Genomic DNA, 21655 nt, shown 5'->3' with positions numbered 1-21655 from the left:
TTCTGTGATCATATTTATTCAGTTCAGTTGCTTGCTTTATAAGCACTGGTGGGCAATGAGGATACAGCAGGGAAGACAGTTGACAAACTTACTCTCCTCGTAAGGCCCCCATTTAATAGAATATTGGACAACGCCATTGTTCCTTAATTTTATGTTTACCATTATTATTCACAATTAATACGGGATGAATCTTCATATGGTATGAATGAAAGGGTTTTGATATGCCATCTCAAGGACAGGAATGTGTTGGTTTGAAACCCTGGCGCTAGTAGGTTTCCAAATTAGTAAGTGCCTTTCAGACATTATCATTGTCACATCCTGGTCATTGTCTTCTGTAGGCTCAATGACAGCGTATTTCCTCTAAATGTAGTTTTATAGGTGCTATGGTCTGAATGTTTATTCCTGCTCTCCCTCATTGCCAGGGGCTTCCCCAGTGGCTCAGATGGTAAAGAATCTGCTTGCAATGCAGAAGACCCGGGTTTGATCCCTGGGTGGATAAGATCCTCTGGGGAAGGGAATGGCTACCCATTCCAGTATTCTTGCCTGGAGAATTCCATGGACAGATGAGCCTGGCAGGCTACAGTCCATGGTGTCGCAAAGACTCAGGGCTGAGTGACCTGAGTCACTGCCAAATTCATATGTTGAGATCTTAATGCCTAGAGATGGTGGTATTGAAAAGGGGGGCTTTTGAGAGATACTTTGGTTCTGCCCTCATGAATGGGCTTAGTGTCCTCATAATGGAGGCGTCAAAGAAATACTTTGCCCCTTCTACCATATGAGGACATAACCAGAAGGTACCCGCTATGAATCTGGAAGAGGACCCTCACTAGAGTGCAACCAAGCTGGCTTCTTGATCTGGGACTTCCTAGCCACTAGAACGGAGAAGGAAATGGCAACCCACTCCAGTACTCTTGCCTGGAAAATCCATGGATGGAGGAGCCAGGTGGGCTGCCGTCTATGGGGTCGCACGGAGTTGGACGTGACTGAAGCGACTTAGAAGCAGCAGCAGCAGCCACTAGAAATGTGAAAAATAAATTTCTGTTGTTTAATAAGCTACCCAGTCTGTGATATTTTGTTATAGAAGTCCAAACAGACTAAGACAGTAGACTATGACCATCTTTATTGTGTGAATTCTCTTAATTTACCAATTTGTTATTGTTGTTTAGATGCTAAGTTGTGTCTGACACTTGCGACCCCATGGACTGCAGCACACTAGGCTTCCCTGTCCTTCACTATCTCCCAGAGTTTGCTCAAACTCACGTTCACTGAATCGGTGATGCCAACCAACCATCTCATCCTCTGTCACCCCCTTCTCTTGCCCTCAGTCTTTACCAGCATCAGGGTCTTTTCCAATGAGTTGGCTCTTCATGTGGCCAAAGTATTGGAGCCTCAGCTTCAGCATCAATCCTTCCAATGAATATTCAAGGATGATTTCCTTTAGGATGGACTGGTTGGATCTCCTTGCTGTCCAAGGGACTCTCGAGAGTCTTCTCCAGCACCACAGTTCGAACGCATCAATTCTTTAGCACTCAGCCTTCTCTTCATGGTCGAACTCTCGCATCCATACCTGACTACTGGAAAAACCATAGCTTTGACTATACGTGCCTTTGTCAGCAAAGTGGTGTCTCTGCTTTTTAATTTACTCATTTACTCAGCCTTAAAAACCACTAGAGGGGAAGAATATAATATAAACAGAGAAAGACATCATCTAGTTCTTCAGGAAAGTGAAAGTGAAGTGAAAGTGAAACTCGTCAACAAAAGACCTTAAAGTAACTTTGGTCCCAGACTTTTGGTCCCATCCTTTGCAGTTTAAGACCATATGTTACCTGCAGTATAACTATCCTCAGCTAACGGTCATCTAGATTCTTGGAGGAGGGGCCATTTTGGGGAAAGCCCAAACTGTCAGGAGCTGTAAAGTGTTGTGGTTATTATTCCTACACAACAAATTACCCCAGAATTTAGTGGGTCTTTTTTTTCTGACCAGGGATTGAACCTGGGCCATGGCAATGAGAGCAGTGAGTCCTAACCACTGGACCACCAGAGAACTTCCCAAAATTTAGTTTTTTAAAACACCCATTTTCATATGCCCACAGACCCAGTTGATCAAGATTTTGGACAGGGCACCGTGGGGATGACTAGTCTTTGTTGCTTAGTTTCTGGGTCCTCAGCTGGGCAGACTGAAGAGCTGAAGGACACTTATTGGAGCTAGAGTCATCTTTCTGAAGGCTCTGTTTATTTGTGTATAGTGCCTGGACTGAGATGATAAAGTCTAGTAATGCTGACTGAAGCACCTATATAATGGGCCCCTCCATGTATACCTTGGCCTTCCCCAGCATGGTGGCCTTTAGGTAATCAGACTTCTTCCATGGTGGCTCAAGACTCCCAAGCACAAGCGATCCAATGAACAAATCTGAAGCTGTGTTTCATCTTCTGACCTGTCCTCTGAGGTCACAGTACCTCACTTCTGCAGCATTTTATTAGTCAAAGCAGAAGCCCACCCAGACTCAAGGGGAGGGGACATAGATCCCTTGTCTTGATGAGAGGGTGACAAAGTAGAAGAGCATGTGGGATGGAAACTACTGTGGTGGCAATTTTTAAAAATATTAACTGCCACATCGGGAATGGATTTTAGAACTAAATCAAATTCAAAAGAGCAAGGCAGAAGCTGCAGTGTCTCTCATGGCCTATCTTTGTCACACATCAACGTTTCTACAATACCCTATTGGTTACAGAGGACAAATTACTGACACTTATTCAATGTGGAATGAGACTACCCAGGTGCATTCACATCAGCAGGCAGACCATTGGGGTCTGGGAGGCTGGCTACTACACTGACCTTTGACCTATAAGACTGAGTAACAACTATGTGAATCTCTGGGTTTTGAAGGCAGGAATGAAAGTTGCCATTTGGGGGAAAGGAGTTCATATTTCTTACTTATGACTGGAAACAATAACTACTTAGCCTGCTAGTGCTTGTCAGACTGGCACTGAAGCAGATTATCAACTCGACTTGAAAAGTGAGACTGTGTCAGGCTGTGGTTACTCTGAAGTTGGACTGCCTGTGTTTGAGTTCTATCTCTACTTACCTTAGGGTTGCTGTGAGGATTAAATAATGTATGTGGAAGTCTCCTTCTACATAATATATGTAGAACCATAAAGAAAGCTGAGTGATGAAGAATTGATGCTTTTGAACTGTGGTGTTGGAGAAGACTCTTGAGAGTCCCTTGGACTGCAAGGAGATCCAACCAGTCAATCCCAAAGGAAATCAGTCCTCAATATTCATTGGAAGGACTGATGCTGAAGCTGAAACTCCAATACTTTGGCCACCTGATGCGAAGAACTGACTCATTGGAAAAGACCCCAGTGCTGGGAAAGATTAAAGGCAGGAGGAGAAGGGGACGACAGAGGATGAGATGGTTGGATGGCGTCATCAACTCGATGCACATGAGTTTGAGCAGGCTCCGGGAGTTGGTGATGGTCAGGGAAGCCTGGTGGGCTGCAGTCCATGGGGTCGCAAAGAGTCGGACACGACTGAGCAATTGAACTAAACTGAGAAGTCTCTAGAACAGTGGTTGACACATAGCATGCACTAGATTTTGTAAGTTATTATTATGCAAGACTCCCACATAATCTATATTTTCTGTTTCTCGAGAGGGAAAACAACAGAATAGAATAAAAACGTATGTTCACTTGTTTTTTGCTTCCGAAGTTACTTGGTTCCAAGATCACTTTTAGGTCACCAGAACATTCACGAAAACCACAATTAATATGTCTGTTTTTTTCAACTCCATATTACCCACCTCACGTGTGCTACTTCATTTCACCGATCTTTAGAGTGCCATTTTTAACTTTAATAAGATATAACTTACATATAGTAAAATTTATCCTTCTTAGTGTATTGATCAAAGGATTTTGATGGATGTACGATGTTGTGAGGGCTTCCCAGGTGACTCAGTGGGTAAAGAATCCACCTGCAATGCAGGAGATCTGGGTTCAATCTCTGGGTCGGGAAGATCCCCTGGAGGAGGGCATGGCAACCCACTCCAGTATTCTTGCCTGGAGAATCCCATGGACAGAGGAGCCTGGTGGGTTACAGTCCATAGGGTCATGAAGAGTTGGACATGACTGAAATGACTTAGCACATACACGCCTGAAGTTGTGTGATCAAATTGCCAACATTTGTTGGATCATGTAGAAAGCAAGGGAGTTTCAGAAAAACATCTGCTTTATTGACTGTGTTAAAGCCTTTGACTGTGTGGATCACAACAAATGGTGGAAAATTATTAGACATGGGAGTAACAGATCACCTTACCTGTCTCTTGAGAAACCTGTAGGCAGGTCAAGAAGCAACAGTTAGAACAGGACATGGAACAACCGACTGGTTCAAATTGGGAAAGGAGTATGACAAGGCTGTATATTGTCATCCTGCTTATTTAACTTATATACAGAGTACCTCATGCAAAATGCTTCACTGGAAGAATCACAAACTGGAATCAAGATTGCTGGGAGAAATAGCATCAACCTCAGATATGCAGATGGTACCACTGTAATGGCAGAAAGTAAAGAGGAACTAAAGAGCCTCTTGATGAGGGTGAAAGAGGAGAGTGAAAAAACTGGCTTGAAACTCAACAAAAAACTAAGATCATGGCCTCTAGTCCCATCACTTCAAGGCAAATAGAAAGGGAAAAAGTGGAAGCAATGACAGATTTTATTTTCTTGGGCTCCAAAATCACTGCAGATGGTGACTGCTGCCACAAAATTAAAAGACACTTGCTCCTTGGGAGGAAAGCTATGATAAACCTAGATAGCGTATTAGAAAGCAGAGACATTACTTTGCTGACAAATGTTCATATAGTCAAAGTTATGGTTTTTCCAGTAGCCATGTATGAATGTGAGAGCTGGACCATAAAGAAGGCTGTTGTTGTTCAGTCGCTAAGTTGTATACGACTCTTTGTGACACCATGAATTGCAGCAAGCCAGGTTTCCCTGTCCTTCACTGTTCCTTATGGTCCAATAAAAGAAGGCTGAGCACCAAAGAATAGGCGCTTTTGAATTGTGCTGGAGAAGACTCTTGACAGTCCCTTGGATTGCAAGGAAATCAAATCAGTCAATCCTAAAGGAAATCAATCCTGAATATTTATTGGAAGGACTGATGCTGAAGCTGAAGCTCCAATACTTTGGCCACCTGATGTGAAGAGCAGACTCATTGGAAAAGAACTTGATGCTGGGAAACATTGAAGGCAAAATAAGTAGGGGATGGCAGAGGATGATAATACAGAATGTACTCATTTTTGTCTGCTTCTTTTGCTAGACATTATGTTTGGAAAAAATCACCCACATTGTTCACATAGTAATAGGCCATTAATTTTCATGCTCTGAAATTCATATTACAATTTATCCATCCTACTGCTGATGGACATTTAGGTTGTTTCCAGTTTGGAACTTGTGGAAACAAATGCTGCTCTGCAACAGAAAACAATAGAATTCTATATCACTAACACTACCATTTAATAGAAAAACCTGTAATTACTTTTAAAAATCCAGATGCATATCAGAATTATCTTGCAATTATTTGAAAAATACAAATGCCCAGGTATTGCTTTTTTTCTCCAAAGCTCCAGATGTATTTCTAGTGAGAAACCACGTTTAAAAACAACTGGACTATATAATGATCTTTTGCTTTTATCTGGTTGTTTCACTTTTCCTATTTCATATTCAGTGCTCCCATTTAATTTAGTTTATGTTTTCCAATTTCTCCGCCACTTTTTTTGTTACTGTTTTTCTTTCTCAAGATTTTATTAAGTGTAGTAGAAAATTTTTGTATGCATATATATAATATACACATAACTAGTATGTATAATATGTATACCTATATAGATAGTCATGTATAATATATATATTTTAGAAAACTTATGAATTTTTACCATTTGATTCCACTTGTTTGACTTACTATGAATAGAAATACTAGATTTCTGATATATAGTCACTCAAAGCTTTGATAGAGAAGGCAATGGCAACCCACTCCAGTACTCTCGCCTGGAAAATCCCATGGACAGAGGAGGCTGGTAGGCTGCAGTCCATGGGGTCGCTAGGAGTCAGACACTGCCGGAGTCCAGCTCCAGCGGGTCCAGAGTTTCCTCAGGATGGACGGCGTCGGCGATACGAATGAGAAGACACAGCGAGTCTCAGCGTTTCCAAGTGTCTCCCGACTTTATTGTTTTTAAGACAGCTTTTATATTTTTAGTGGTATATAGAAACAAATGTAAAGTATAGAGTCATACCAATTCAGCTTAAGGGACATACCAATTCAGCTTAGCTCAAGAAACATACCCACTTAGCTTAAGGGACATACCAACTTAGCTTAATGGGTATATCTTAATGGGCCCATCAAGTTAGCTCAATGGGCCAGCAGTTTCGACCCTCATCGAAGCCGTTTGCATGTCTTTAGTTACAAAAAGCCTCATTTTGTTTACATCATCTTCTGGCCTGGTGGCCTGCTAACACCTTGTGACTCTCTATTGATAAAGGTTGACCAATCAGAACACTTTTGTATAGGGCACATCAGGAAAGAATTCATCAACAGGAAGTTTTAAGGTAAAACCTGTTTTTGGTAATTTACTCTATGCCTTGAGCTTAACAGAAAGGAATGTAGTTCCATAAAGTCAAAGAACAGCAAGCTGAAGTTCAGCTTTAAGTAAGAGTCATCAGTTAAATCAACAATTGTCTTATTATTTGTATTAAAGCTAAACTTCTATTTATATAAATCTCTAACTATTATGCTTTCATTATATAGGCTAAATACGTTAAGAGTAAAAACATAGTGAGTAAATATAGATTAAGTAACAGTTTCACAAAGCAATATTTTTTGTATTTCCTAACAAGCCTTTTTTCCTGCGAAGGGTTTTGTGCCCATAGGGGCTTTCTGTGCGGAGGCTCTCAATGCTGTTTCATTACTAGGGAGCAGTTATGCACATTAGCTCCAAAGGCACAGGTACATTTATTAAACAAACCAATATGTTAGCAAAAGGAATTTAGATCAGCATACTCTATATCCCAGATAATTTTATTTAGGGTGTTACCATTCAGGGGCCTTGTTGATTTGAGGTTTCAGAATGATCTTTTTTAGAAGGGAATCAGGAAACGTCTTTTGCCTAAGTCATAGAAAATAAGAAGAGGTTTATTATAGCAAGGGTCAGAAAGAGAGATCTCATTTTTAAGGTGAGCGCTGAGGCAGCCTCTCGAGAATCCCTGAGGCCTGAGTTGTTCTGCTGGTCAGTCCTTCTCCTCATGACTCTGTCATGAGTGGGGATCTCGTGAGCTGGCTCCCGGCAAGACACGACTGAGCGACTTCACTCTCACTTTTCACTTTCATGCATTGGAGAAGGAAATGGCAACCCACTCCAGTGTTCTTGCCTGGAGAATCCCAGGGATGGCGGAGCCTGGTGGGCTGCCATCTATGGGGTCGCACAGAGTCAGACACGACAGAAGCGATTTAGCAGCAGCAGCAGCAGCAGCAGCAAAGCTTTGATATAGTTTCATGTATTTTGGCATCTAGTATTACTGCTAAAAGTCTAGAAAATTTATTATCTTAGTGATTTTTTAAAAAAAATTTTGAATGAGGCTTGAAACTTGAAACTTCTAATCCAGTTCTGAGACTATAAAGAAATACTATGTTGTTTAAAAAAATAGGAAATTAATATGTGATACAGTATTATTAACTAAAGTATTGATTTTGTCCAAATTTCACAAAATTTTACTCTAGCATCCATTATTTGTTTTTGTATCTTATTCAAGACTCCACATTGTATTTAATTGTATTGAGCAGCTTCAGCTGCATAAAACAAACTGGTAAATTCTCTCTTCATTTTTATTCTTTGCAAATATTTTCTAATTTTCCTTGTTATGACTTAGATACACCTATCATTTAAAAATGGACATTTAATTTCCAAATACATGAGATTTTAAAAGTATCTTTGATATTAATTTCTCATGTTGATATTAATTTCTCCTTTAAATGCTCTCTTCTCTGCAATCACCCTCTGCATTTTTTCAGTCTTCTAACTTTAGTGAGGCTTTCAAAGGCTAAGTCAAAGATCTCTCTTGGTAAATGTCACATTGGACTTGAAAATTATTTTCAAATGTCTTTTGATATTGATTTCTAACATAATTCCACAGTGATAAGAGAACAGAATCTGTATGATTTCAATACCTTTTGACCATGAAATTTTTGCACCTTGTTTTATGTCCCTAGATATGTTCCAGGGTCTCCTAGTTTATAATGTATGAGAACTTGAATAAAATTTGTATTCTATCATTGCATGAAAATGGTAAAATCTTAATTATGTTGAATTGGCTCATAGTACTTTTCAGGTCTACTATATCCTTCGACTTCTCTGTATATTCATTCTATTAATTTTTGAGAGTTTGATATTGAAGCTCCAACCAAAAATCTTAATTTATCTACTTAAAAAATAACTGTAATATATAATAGAACTACATGTAACCTTGTTATGTATTTTCCAAATCTCTTGTAAATGTGTTATCATATTTTCATAATTTAAAAAATAAAAAAGAAATAGATCTAAAAAAAATGCTTCTCTGGCCTTCTTCAAAGCTGTTAACAGCTTTGAACTGGAAACAACTCCCATGCCCATCAATAAGGGAATGGATAATCAAATTGTAGTAAAATCATGTGATAAAATACTACTCAGCAATAAAAATGACTAACCCACTGACATATGCAACATCATGGAAATATCTCAAAAGCATATTAATTGAAATAAGCCAACACTAAAGAATATATAAAGTGTCGTCAAAAAACAAAAACATAAAGTATGATCCCTTCTTGATGAAGCCTGAGAATAGACAAAACCAATCTGTAATGATAAAAATCAGAAAGTGATTTCTGGGGATGAGGGAATTGATTAGAATGGAGCACAGCTGGTGCTTCCCTGGTGGTCCAGTGTTGAAGAATCCACCTGCCAATACAGGGGACACAGGCTCAGTCCCTGGTCTCCTGGTCCAGGAACTAAAATCCCACATGCCCGGGGCAAACCTATGTACCACAGCTACTGAGTCCCCGGCCCTAACTAATGACTGAAGTCCATGTGCTCTAGAGCCCATACTCTGCAACAAGAGAAACCACACTGAAAAGCCCAGGCATCTCAACTAGAGAATAGCTCCTGCTCACCACAACTAGAGAAAGCCCAAGCACAGCAACGAAGACCCAGTGTAGAGCCCCCCGCAAAAAAAGGGCCACAGTTTGAAGAAACTTTCTTTGATAACAATGAAAATGTTGTATTTCTCAGTTTGGGTGGTGGTTATGTGGGTGTATGGGCTTCCCTGGTGGCTGGTGGCTCAGATGGAAAAGAATCTGCCTGCAATGCAGGAGACACTGGTTCGATCCATGGGTTGGGAAGATTCCATAGAGAAGGAAATGGCAACCCATTCATTATTCTTGCCTGGAAATTTCCATGAACAGAGGAGCCTGGCGGGTTACAGTCACACGGGGTCACAAAGAGTTGGACATGACTGAACAACTAACACAGTATGTGGGTATATACAAATGTCAAAATTCATTGAAATGAACATGTAATATCTGTGTATTCTATTGTATGTTAATCATAACAATAAAAATTAATACAGATGAATTCTGCTTAGTCATAAAAAATGCTGGTATGAACTTCCTTATACTTGGTTTTTGGAACACATATGGATGCACACCTGTTGAGTATATAGATAGTAGAATTACTGGGTCATAGAATATGCATGAATCATGACTCTGCAATTTAATAGTTGCATGACGGTGGGCAAGCGTCCAGACCTCTAGAGAACACCAGTTTTTTCTTCTGTTACCAAGGATCTGATCTCACCCTGATGGGTTCAAACCATGAAAAACTGTTTTTGTCAATTAGAAAAGACATAATGCTGAGAAATCTCATTTTCTAAAAGCAGTGCTTTTTCAGAAAATTTGCTATTTGAAATATCAGTAAGACCGGAATATTCCACTCTTGCCTGGAGCATCTGAGTGACTTTGACACAGAGAAGCAGGCTCAATTTCCAACCCAGGTGCAGAGCTTCAGATAAGGGGTTTCTAGATACATCATTCCACATTTATCTTCACGTTGTAGTTTCCAAGGAAACAGGATTCTGAGTCCTCTTGTTAGCTCAGGCCTGATGATAATCCCTTTACACATAGCCTGGTATGCTGTGAGGCTATCAAAAACACTGCTTCTTTTAAATTTTACCTACAGTCCATCCTTCAAAATTCTAGAATAATTCTCTCTCTCCCTGTGCTTGGTGAGACGCCCCATAATTCCTCTAGTTTGCTGTCCCTATTGTAGCATTAAGTTAATAAATCTGTCAGACCATAGGTGGTCTCTATCAGATGGGTTTCATCTTAGGAATTACGAATAACTTTGTAAAATGTGTTCACATTGCCTGGATGGGCATTTAAGAAATGATACTTATTTATTATTCATGTATAAATTCAATATATACTCATTTGACATCTAGTATTTGCAAGGCACAAATGTATTGCTACAAGTGACAGCACAAGATAGCCATGGCTATGGAAAACCACTTTTTATTTTAGTTGGAGAAAAACCAACAATAACAACCACCACTTCAAACCAGGATGAAAACCTTTACTGAACTTCACTTCGTTGAACAGAGTCAAATGTAAATGAAAACATTCCCAAGACTACTTTCTAGGTAAAAAGTACAATGTACACGATTTACTATGGTGGTGCTTTAGTTGCTAAGTCATGTACAACTCTTGTCATGGGCTGTAGCCAGCCAGGCTCCTCTGTCTATGGAATTTCCCAGACAAGAATACTGATTTACTATGTGTGCTGTGTGCTAAGTCCCTTCAGTCATGTCCAGCTTTTTGTGACCCTATGGACTGTAGCTTGCCAGGCTCCTCTGTCCATGGGATTCTCCAGGCAAGAATACTGGAGTGGGTTGCCATGCCGTCCTCCAGGGGATCTTCTCCGTCCAAGGATCGAACCGGCATCTCTTAGGTCTCCTGCATTGGCAGGGAGGTTCTTTACCACTAGTGCCACCTGGGAAGCCCATACAATACTACCATTGTTGTTTAGGTGCTAAGTTGTGTCCAACTCTGTGATCCCATGGACTGCAGCACACTTGGCTTCCCTGTTCTTCACTATCTCCCGGAGTATGCTCCAACTCATGTTCATTGAGTAGGTGATGCCATCCAACCATCTCATCCTCTGTCACCCCCTTCTCCTCCTGTCCTCAATCTTTCCCAGCATCAGGGTCTTTTCCAAGGAGTCAACTCTTCATGTCAGGTGGCCAAAGTATTGGAGCCTCAGCTTTAGCATCAGTCCTTCCAATGAATATTCAGGGTTGATTTCCTTTAGGAGTGACTGGTTTGATCTCCTTGCTGTCCAAGGGACTCTCAAGAGTCTTCCCCAGCACCACAACTCAAAACCATCAATTCTTCAGCTCAGCCTTCTTTATGGTCCAAATTTCACATCCATACCTGACTACTGGAAAAACCATAGCTTTGACTATATGGACCTTTGTCTACAAGATATATAAAGCTTTGGACTTCCCAGTTGGCACTAGTGGTAAAGAACACATCTGCCAATGCAGGAGACAGAAGAGATGCGGGTTGCAAAGAGTTAGACACACCTGAAGTGACAGCCGGCAAACATACAAAACTATGGATTCTAAAAAAATATATGGTTTTAAAAACCAGAATGAGAGCCCCTAAACATCATCTGTTCTAAGGAGAAAAAAAAATGCCCTTATAAATGCTCCATCAAAAAATAGAGACAGATTTGCTTATAAAAGCTCTAAGGCTAAATGTAGGCTCATTCACCCATTAAGGGCCCCCTCCCACACGGGCAAGCAGCTTCCTCTCTTGGTCATTCCCTAGAGATTGCAAAGCAGAGTGGGGTGAAGTGGGGTGGAGAAAACGGAAAACAAACACTGCCGGTTTCCCCTCACTTCTGTCTATCTTGATCTCCACCCAAAGCAAAATCTACCCTTGTCTTTCCATTTACCATAAGCTCACAAAATGCAGTCTTCTATGGAAACACTGAGGTCATACATTACAAGTTACTTAAGGGAATGATTTAAAAAATTTGAGAATCTAGTTCTCCAAGAAATCCTGGTTTGGGATGTAGATGAAGAAGCTATTTGGAGGGATTTAAGTGGAGAATGAATTTGGTAATATGAGAATGCATGTTAAGGATATAGCAAGATGACAGTACGATTAGCTTAGTGCTTGGGTTTTACAGTCAAATCTCAGAAAAGCAAATTAACCTCTGTGGCATTACCTTTCTCACCTGAAATAGGGAAAATGATGATGCTTGTTCTGTTGTTACTTTACTTCAACATTTAAAAATCGATTGTCCGTTATCTAGTCTGAAGGTAAGAATAGTTAGGACACCGTCCTTTGGCGTGAAACAGCTTATGAACAACTGAACTGCAGTGCGGGGGGGTCACACATAATACGTGCTTAAAAAAATCTTTTCATTATTATTATTTTGTTGTTAGGCTTCCCAGATGGCGCACTGATCAAGTATCCGCCTGCCAATGCAGGAGACACAAGAGACGTTGGTTCGATCCCTGGGTGGGGAAAGATCCCCTGGAGAAGGCAATGGCAACCCATTCCAATATTCCTGCCTGGGAACTTCCGTAGACAGAGGAACCTGGCGGGCTACAGCCCATAGGGTGGCAAAGAGTCACGACTGAGCGACTAAGCATGCAGACTAGAAGAGGGGTGGAGGGAGAAATGAAAGTGATTTGTAAAACATAAAAGTGCTTCAAAAATCCTCCTAAAGCCCTAGGGGATGAAAACAGTGAGGAATCTCAAGAGTTTGGTTACGGATCTGGGTTTCAAGGTTGTCGAATTCTCCATATTTGGGCCTGAGTTCTCAGAATAGAACAGGATAGGATGTTAGGGCTGAGATCATCTGGTACAATTTTATGCTAATCGAAAAATTCTTGCCTTCTGTCGCCGTGCCCTGACAATAAACAACACCACTCCACATTCTCCCATCCAAGTCCCAACGGCATGACGTCATCGCTCCGCCCCGCAAGCTCCAGGGCGTCGCGTCTCTAAGCTACCTTTCAGCCACCAGGTCCAGCGGCGCCTGCGCAAATGCGGGGCGGGTCGAGCCGGGGCGGACGCGAGCGCGCCGCGAGGGGGCGGGGCTAGTGCGCACGCAGCTTCATCCCGTCCCCGCCCTTTCTCTTCCCGGTTTCCCTGTCAGCCTGCGGGTCGGGTCTGGCGGCTGTTTCCGGTAGGAGCGCGGTGCAGGGCGAGTCGGTGTCTGCTCCCCGTCATGTCCTACGGTCCCTTAGACATGTACCGGAACCCGGGGGCCTCGGGGCCCCCACTCCGGGACTTCAACAGCATCATCCAGACGTGCAGCGGCAACATCCAGCGGATCAGCCAAGCCAGTGAGCCGGGGTAGCGCGGTGGCTGGGGGGGCGGGAGCCGTCCTGACGAGGCTGCCGGGACGGCGGAGCCCAGCCGGGGCTACGGCCAAGGCCACACCTGAGGCCGTCTCGGGCGCTCCGCTCTGGATACGGTGGGCTGCCATCCCTGAATCTGCCAGGCCCAGGCACCCTGAGGGTCCGGAGCCTCAACTGAAGCTCGAGTTTCTTCTCAGGAGTTCTGCCCGTAAGGTGTTTTGGGGCTAAGACAGCAGTCCTGACAGCCCCAGGGTGGGAGGGTGTGTTTGTCTGCTCCAGAGCAGTGAGTGAGTCGACCTGATGCAGCGGTCAGCCGAGTTTTTCCTGTCATCTGCTTCCCTCCACCCACTTCTCTTTGACCAGTTTAGATCGGGAGTTGTTTACTGGTTTAGACTTTACGTTCTGCTCAGCTTCTGGCTTCCTGAAAGTAAGCTGCTTTCAATTAAGCAGAGTGGAGAATGCATGTGTTTTGGTGACTTTAATACAGTTCTTCCTGTAATGTTTGGAAGTCAGTTACAATGACTTGTATTCAAGGGGTCAGATGACTTCTACTTTAATAAAGAGAATTCACCAAAAACACTTCAGTTTACAGTATTTTGTCTTTTGTAGCAGAAGATTTGCGTGTTTTTGGATTTCAAGCTGATGAGTCTTTTGTTTTCCTTCCCCATCTAGTTACTCTTTTGAACAAGCATGATACACAGAGAAGCTCAGGGACATGGCCACAATCACATAGCAAGTAAGACATGGTAGAGCTGGTGGTGGATTTCGGAATGTCATTGCTTGTTTTAAAACTGCCTCCCCACTGTTAGGGTCTAAATGAGACTGTAGATGAATGAGTTAAATCTTGTGCCTGAAAAGCAGCTCAGAGCCTTATAAACAGGAGGTCAGCAGCAACAGCAACTACTTGGAAGGAATGGTATCATCATCCTTGTTGTTTATTATTGTGTTTTTGTGAGCTTGGCTGTACCCTGTTAATAGATAGAACTAGTTGGTCATGAAGCACAATTTTGTTCTATATTTTAAAGAAAAATATCACTTAGTTTTTAAATTTAATATGTAATGTAGAATTTGAGAGAGGGAAAGTTTCTGATGGAAATTATTTGAGTCTTGGCGCCTTGGAAGTAGAAAGAAGACTATATGATTTGTGAAATCTAGAAATTTAAAACAAAAATTAATATGACCACTGGTGGGACTTTCCTGGTGGTCCAGGAAAGTTAAGACTTCATGCTTCCACTGCGTGGGGCATGGGTTCAATCCCTGGTTGGGGAACTAAGATCCCATATGCTGCATGGTGCAGCCAAAAAATAAAATTATTTTAAAAATATATGACCACTGGTTAGGAAGTGTAGTACTTTGTGTTCCAGTTTCCTTTTGTGAGGGAGCTGTAATACAGGCTAGATCAGAAAATTCTAATTCAAAGCCAAAAATTTATTGTTGAGACCAAATCTAATTTTAATGTCTATTTGTGAAATGTTCATTCTGTATGCATTTGTTTGAGTATCATGCATGTACTGTGTATAAGAACTGGCAGGGAGCCTGTGGCATACATAGCAACTGAAAGGATTTGGTGCTGTAGGTGAGATATAATAAAATTATAGGTATTCAGGAGAGAAAGGCATCATTTTCACTTGGGAGGGACCAGGGAAGGCATTATGGTATTTGAGTTAGGTCTGGCTGGAAACATGGTGGAAAGAATTTGAACTTTTTACAATAAACAAGAGAAGAGCATTTCAGGAGGGAATTAAATGAGCAAGTCACGGTAGAGGGAAAGCATGTGCTGTGTATAGAAAAGTAGAGTGGTTTAATTTGGCTAGCGTGGTGGATTCTAGAGCATAGTGCAAAGTAGGCTTGGAAAGGTTAAGTTGGGACCCAGATATGAAGGGCTTTAAGTGCTAACCTAATGGGGTTTGGATTTAATTCTTTAGAAATGTGTAAATTGAGTTGGAAGGGAGAGACTGGAATCAGAGACACCAGTTAGGAACTGAAAATAAAAAGAAAGAAAGGATAGGAGAGGTGTCTCTGGTGATAGAATTCATAAGATTTAGCTCTTGGTTAGGCATCAGGCTCAAGTAATAGTTGGATTCAGCCATTAATAACATTAATAGCTAACATTTGTGTACATACTGTGTGCCAGGCAATGTAAGTGCTTTACAGACATTATCTAACTTGATTTTGTAACAACCCTATGAAGTAATTACCAGTATTATTTCTTTTTATGGATTAGGAAACAGGCTAAGAAATTTGAAACCAGATCTGTCTCTTATGACCAACATTTAGCCTTTTTATAATTTTTAATTAATATTACAGTTTTGTAGCAGTTAACACTTCAGCAGGTTAGAAGTGACTTTTTTTTTTACTCTTCATAGGAAGCTATGGGGAATACCTGAGCTGTGGAACTTTCTCCTCTTGTGGTTTGTCTACCTCTCCTGCTAGATTGTTAGTTCCTTTGAAGAAATGAGACATGACTTATTCATCTTTATATTTCTAGTAATTACCTCAGATCTGTCCATATGATAGATTCACTCATTCTCTGTTCAACAAATATTCTTTGAGCACCTGCTATGTGCTGGGGATGGAGTGATGAGCAAGATAGACAAAACCCTGTCCTGATAGATAGTGTGTGTATATATATGTGTGTATGAATGTGTGTATATACAAACATATGCGTACATACACATGTATAACCAATATTGCGAAGTAATAAGTGCTATAATGAAAAAATAAAGCAGATAAGGAGACACAAAGTAACCAGAGAAAGAAGTGCTATTTATCTTACATCAGATGGTCAAGGAGGGCCTCTCTGAGTAGACACCTGAGTGAAGTGAGGGAGAGGGCCATGTGAGTAACTGAGGGAAGGCATTCTAGGCAGAGGAAATTGCAAGAGCAAAGACCTCAGTGCCTTCAAGAATGGCAGGGAGACTAATGTGTCTGGACTGCAGTTAAAGAAGGAAGCATAGTAGGAAAAGAGGCCATAGAGATAGCCAGGGATCATATTATTTAGGGTCTTGATGCTCAGTAAATTGTATTTAGTCGATTTGAATGAATGGGATTTTCCCACCATTTTGGAACTCTTCCTGCCTTATTTACCTTGTGCTATGTGGTTCCTACCACATCGTGTGACCCTAGGCAGTGTGAGTTGGAATTTTCCCTTTGGGATTGTTTAGTGAGGCTCTGGGAGTTGGAAATTGGTAGGGTGACATTGCCTCTACCCAGTTATCAGACTGGTACCCATCCCCCAAACTTGGCCAGTATACCTAAGTATACAGTCTGGATGTGACCCCTCCCGCCTCCGCCTGTCCCAGACGTATGCCCACATCCAAATAGTCCTTCAAGGACCTGTACTTATTGAAAATATGAGAGAATAGCTTATTCTTTTTTCTCAACTTTTCAGCTGCATTTGTGGGTTTGGAATTGCTGAGCCTGTCAGGCTGAAATATGGCAGGTCACTGTGTGGGTTGTTACAGGTACAGCTAAGGTTGACTGCCTGGCACAAATGGTTGTTATCAGTATGTGTGGGCAACAGAAGAAAAATGCTTGACTCCGCCTGTTGTGAAACGAAGGGTCTAGGCAGATAGAGGGAAATAACCTAACAGGCTCCAAGTTATCTCTGAAGAGACTAAAGAACAGCATGTCTGTTCTTTAATGTTGCTAATTTATTGATATGATTCTGTTTACTAAAAAATTAAAAGCAGCTAAACTTTTAAAATTGACTGTTGTGTGAAATCCTGTGGGCTGTTTTTTCAAAATTGTTTCCCTGTTGTCCCTTTGCTTTATTTCATTGCCCACTTTGTGAAGTCTTCATGATCTCCACATCTGTATCCAGCAGCATAGTCTCAGTGTTTCTGTCGCCTTTCTAGTTCATTCCAGTAATGCTATCAGCAGTATGTCTAAAATCCCTCTTACCTGCTCAAGAGCTCACAGTGGCTGGCTGTTGTCTGCTGCATCAGGTCTTAGCATTCCACTTTGCCTCCATTGTCTTTGTCATCTTAATCCAAATTAGCCATGTTTTCTCCTACTGGTCACCCTTTGCTCCAGGCAGGCTATTTTTCTTTACATCCCCAAACACTGGTTTTTGCAGCAAGTTTTTGCTCATTCTATTCCTCCTTTCTTCAATCGTTCCCTACCTCATAAGCCACCTAAATTATACAAATCCTTTGAGTTGTGCTTAAATCCTGCCCCTTGTAACTAAGCTTTCCCTTGCTTTTCAAAGAATGAAGTCAACAGGAGCCTGGGAGTTAGGCTCAGCAGATCTGTGACAGAGTTCTTCCTCCTCTATGTTGTACTGTTAGCCTGGAGCAGTTCCCCTTTCTGTCTGTTATCCCATCTATAAAATGAATGCTGTTGGCAAAATGGGATATTTGAAAGTGCCTAGTATAGTGCCCGGCACATAGTAGACATTCCATAAATGGTAATATTATTGGTTGAGTCCCCTGCTCCACTATAGTTCAGTAGTTAAGTGAGCGGGCTCAGGAGTCAGACTGTCTGGGTTTGAGTCCTAGATCTGCTTCTAACTAGCTATGTAAGCATATTGCTGTACTTCTCTGTTTCAGTTCCCTCATCTATATGATGGAGTTAATAACAGTCTTTACTTCATAGGATCGTGAGAATTAAATGAGGAAATTTATGTAAAGTGCTTGAAGCAGGCCTGCAACATTGTTTAAGAAATGTTAACTAAAAAAAAAAAAAGAAATGTTAACTGTCATTTTGTTTTTATTTTTGAATTTGCAAGCTTAGCACTTACTTCATTTTGTATTCTGTAATTAATTCATGCTTTTTGACCTTGTTATTCCAACTGAGAGATCACTGTTAGTTTTGTGGGGATAGCAACCGTGCATTGTACAGCTCTCTTTAGCTACAGGGCCTGGCACTGCAGTGGATATGTATTAATAGTTGGCGTTCAGTATGTACTTAATTGATTTTTATCATCGCTAAGTACATTTTTCTTGGTCTCGAGTTTGATAATAATAGCTATCCTTGATTGAGTTCTTTTAAGTGCTAGACACTGTTCTGAATTTAGCTTCATAATCTCTTAATGTCAGCCTCACAACAACCACGTGAGGATTCTCTTGTTATTCCCATTTTCTAGGTGAGGAAACTGAGGCACAAAGGAGTGGAGCCTTTTACTAGGAAGTGTGGAACTGGGAATAACACACAGGCAGTCTTAATTCAGAGTCTATGTTCTTAACCCATTGTGTCTTCTGTCATGGGTATGGTAAATAGAAGATTATACCTTTGATATTTGGTGTTCATGTTCAGTTTAGTTTAGAGCTTTCCTGCTTTAGTAGCAAAAAGTCAGGTCATTTTCATTGTAGCTTTGCAAAAACAATGCAAACCTAATTTTCAGAGTAAGACACTGAGATGACTTCATTGTCATATGACTTATGTCATAACAAGCTATCATGTTCTCATTTTATGTAAATACGATTCTTTCTTTGAATATATGTTTGCTTGTTTACCTTTATGGTAGTTGCTTTCAACATGTCTAGACTTTGATATGGTTCATTTGGAGATTCAGATTCTGCTAAAAGCTGGTATCAGCTAAAAGCCCATGAAGAGTGTTCAGTTTAGAGTAGCTCCTAGTGTAGATGTTAGCTGTAATGTGCAATAAATTGGTTTGCTCGGTAGTCTTATAAAAGTTTTAGCCAGGACATGCTTTTAAACATGAGAGGTCAGTGATAGGAGAAATTGAGGCCTAGTTTTAAAAATAACAAAATTGCTTACACAGAACTGAAGAACTTTTCTTTACATTTGGCCTAGTCATCTGGTTTCCAGATTATGTAGCATTTCATAGAGGATAGATACCCAGTGCTTTTCATCCAAAATGTAACAAATCAATCTAAAAGTAAAACTTTTATTTACTAGAATGCTTAGAAAAGGAATTTTCTCATTAAGGAAGCTGACCAGAAAACTCCTTCAGACTAAACCCATTTTGATAAAAATCATTCCAAAAAGTATCACTTTACTTTTTGACATCTTAAGTGCATTCAAGTGAAAATAAGTGTGTATGTAACTGTTTCTTTTTGTGCTTTAGGTTTAAGGGATACAGTTCTTTTCTTTTTTTAAAAAGAATTATTTGTTTATTTTTATAGCTGGGCTGGGTCTTTGTTGCTGCGCGTGAGCTTTCTCTAGTTGCAGCGAGCGGGGGCTATTCTCTAGTTGTGGTGTGTGGGCTTCTCGTTGCGGTGGCTTCTCTTGTTGTAGAGCACAGGTTCTAGGTGCTCAGGCTCAGTAGTTGTGGCACACAGGCTGAGTTGTTCCCCACCGTGTGGGATCTTCCCGGGCTAGGGATCAAACCCATGTACCCTGCATTGGCAGGTGGTTTCTTTACCACTCGACCATCAGGGAAGTCTCAAGTGATACAGTTCTTGGTTGTAAAACAGATGGGTCATTGAGTCACTATTTTCAAATAAACCCAGATGTTGGTAGTTATGGAGAGCAGTATACAAATAATTCTACTTCCAGTAAACAAAGACGCTACTGTCCTTATAATTTGAGTTTTGGGGCATCTTGCTGGAAACTTTTAGGAAAATATCAATATTCAGGAATTTGAATAGAATTGATGAAAGCGTGGATTCATTCTGGTGCTTAGCTAACAAATGACGCTATAAAGTCCTCCTCCCTCCACCCAATCCCCCCATCCCAATTTACGTATCTCAGAAAACAAAAGAAGTCAGAAAAGACTAGGTAAAAAAAGTTCTCAGCTGAGGATAAACCAAGAACAGCTGATTTTAAATTGACTTTTCCCCCATAGTCTATAAAATCCCTTTTGCTGTCTAGGGCATTTAAAACATTTTGATCGGTGATTAACAACTTGAAATTTTGAAATCTCTAGAGTTTCTAAAGAGAATGCTCTATGTAAAGACAGTCAATAAGATGAGATCTGTTTCTTTGAACTGCTATACTAGTAACATTTACCTTTATGTGTCACCCTGTAGCCAATTATTTTCTGGAGGAGTGTGTATGCATGTTGTGGTTATGCAAATATAAAAATGAGTAGAATGTGGTCTCTCCTCTCCAGAGGCGTATAGTCAGTCCAGTCCCATTTGTACAGAGAGGCAGAGTCTCTCTCAGCCAAACTCTGGCTTGCAAAAAAACTGCTTGGTTTCACAGCATCATTCTGGGACTAGAGCTTCTTCATTATTGTTGACTTTTATCATTGAGCAGTGGTGGGAGCACTTAGAGGTCATTTAGTCCTTATGTAGTCGTAATAATTGAATGAGGAAAAAAGCCCCACCCACACAAATAGTTAAGTACTGTGACAGACAATAAGTACTCAGTATGTGTTAGTTAAACCTGAATATCATATACAATTGGTGAAAGAGACCCAGCAACATGAAATGATTTAACTGGTGCTGTACATGTAGTTAGTGGTCCTGTTTGGCTTAGAATTTAGGTCTCATTATTCCTAGCTCATGTTTGTTCATATCTTCTGCCTTGAAAGTGGCATGACATAAAACTGAGGCTAACTCAATTAATCAGCAATTGCTTACTGCTCCCTGGGTGCTGGCACTCTGCTGGACTCCAGTAAGTAGGTAAGTAAGTACGCAGGGACCTTCCCAAAGGTAGCAGGGCCGTAGGGAAGGGAGCAGGTTAGAGCAAGGGCATCAGCCTATCTGGAGGAGAGAGCTGTTAAGTTAGGGAGCTGTCAGGTAAGCAGAGTGGGGCAAAGTGCAACCCTGGCAAATGGAAGCCTGCCCTAAGTCACTACATTCTGTGTATTTCCTTTAAAGGTCTGTCTGCCTGTGAGAGAATCTAATGTGACATAAAAAAATATAGTTATTGGAATTAGCCCTGGATTTGAATTCCGATTTTTATGACACTGTTTAAAACCATTGGTGGCTTCCCATTTCATTAAAATTCGAAGGCCTTGCTCCAGTTTACAGGGTCCTATGTATTTTGGCTCCCCTCTCTCTCATCTCTCTCTAGTCACACCGAACCTCTGTTTCTGCATCACAACAAGTGCTCTTGCCTTGGGGACTTTGTGCTTCATGCTCTCTGCTAGAAAGCTTCTCCCCCAGATATTTTTCATGATTTAATCTTTCACTTCCTTTAGGTCTCTAGTCTGTGTCACCTTATCAGAGAGGTCATCTTTGACCACCTTGTGTAAACTACTACCCTCTCCCTACCCTGTTATTCCGGCCCTTACCTGATTTTATTTTTCTTTATAGCACTTATCACTACCTGATACATGCTTATTATCTCTTCT

The 21655-nt window shown here is 41.0% G+C and overlaps 1 protein-coding gene and 1 long non-coding RNA gene across 3 annotated transcripts in view; one reads left to right on the top strand and one right to left on the bottom strand.

The window, feature by feature from the left end:
- Positions 1-1103: 1103 nt before the first annotated feature.
- Positions 1104-2432, bottom strand: LOC145543753 (uncharacterized). The gene is made up of 2 exons (XR_014081013.1): positions 2319-2432; positions 1104-1574 (listed from the first exon to the last, which is right to left on the bottom strand). It is a non-coding gene; the product is annotated as an uncharacterized LOC145543753 (long non-coding RNA).
- A 10734-nt stretch (positions 2433-13166) lies between these two features.
- Positions 13167-21655, top strand: part of STX12 (syntaxin 12) — a 31823-nt gene continuing 23334 nt past the window's right edge. Inside the window, exons 1-2 of one of the 2 annotated variants that reach the window (XM_081586339.1) lie at positions 13167-13434; positions 14122-14185. In XM_081586339.1, the coding sequence (XP_081442465.1) occupies positions 14140-14185 (46 nt within the window). In that variant the 5' untranslated portion in view covers positions 13167-13434; positions 14122-14139. The remainder of the gene's footprint in view (positions 13435-14121; positions 14186-21655) is intronic. The other variant, XM_081586338.1, reaches the window with a different exon arrangement.

The sequence above is a fragment of the Giraffa tippelskirchi genome, chromosome 3, assembly GCF_054371585.1.
Source record: "Giraffa tippelskirchi isolate mGirTip1 chromosome 3, T2T-mGirTip1v1.2.pri, whole genome shotgun sequence".
NCBI classification, from domain to species: domain Eukaryota; kingdom Metazoa; phylum Chordata; class Mammalia; order Artiodactyla; family Giraffidae; genus Giraffa; species Giraffa tippelskirchi.
Note: the sequence above shows the minus strand (reverse complement) of the source record. Positions and strands in the feature narration are given on the sequence as shown.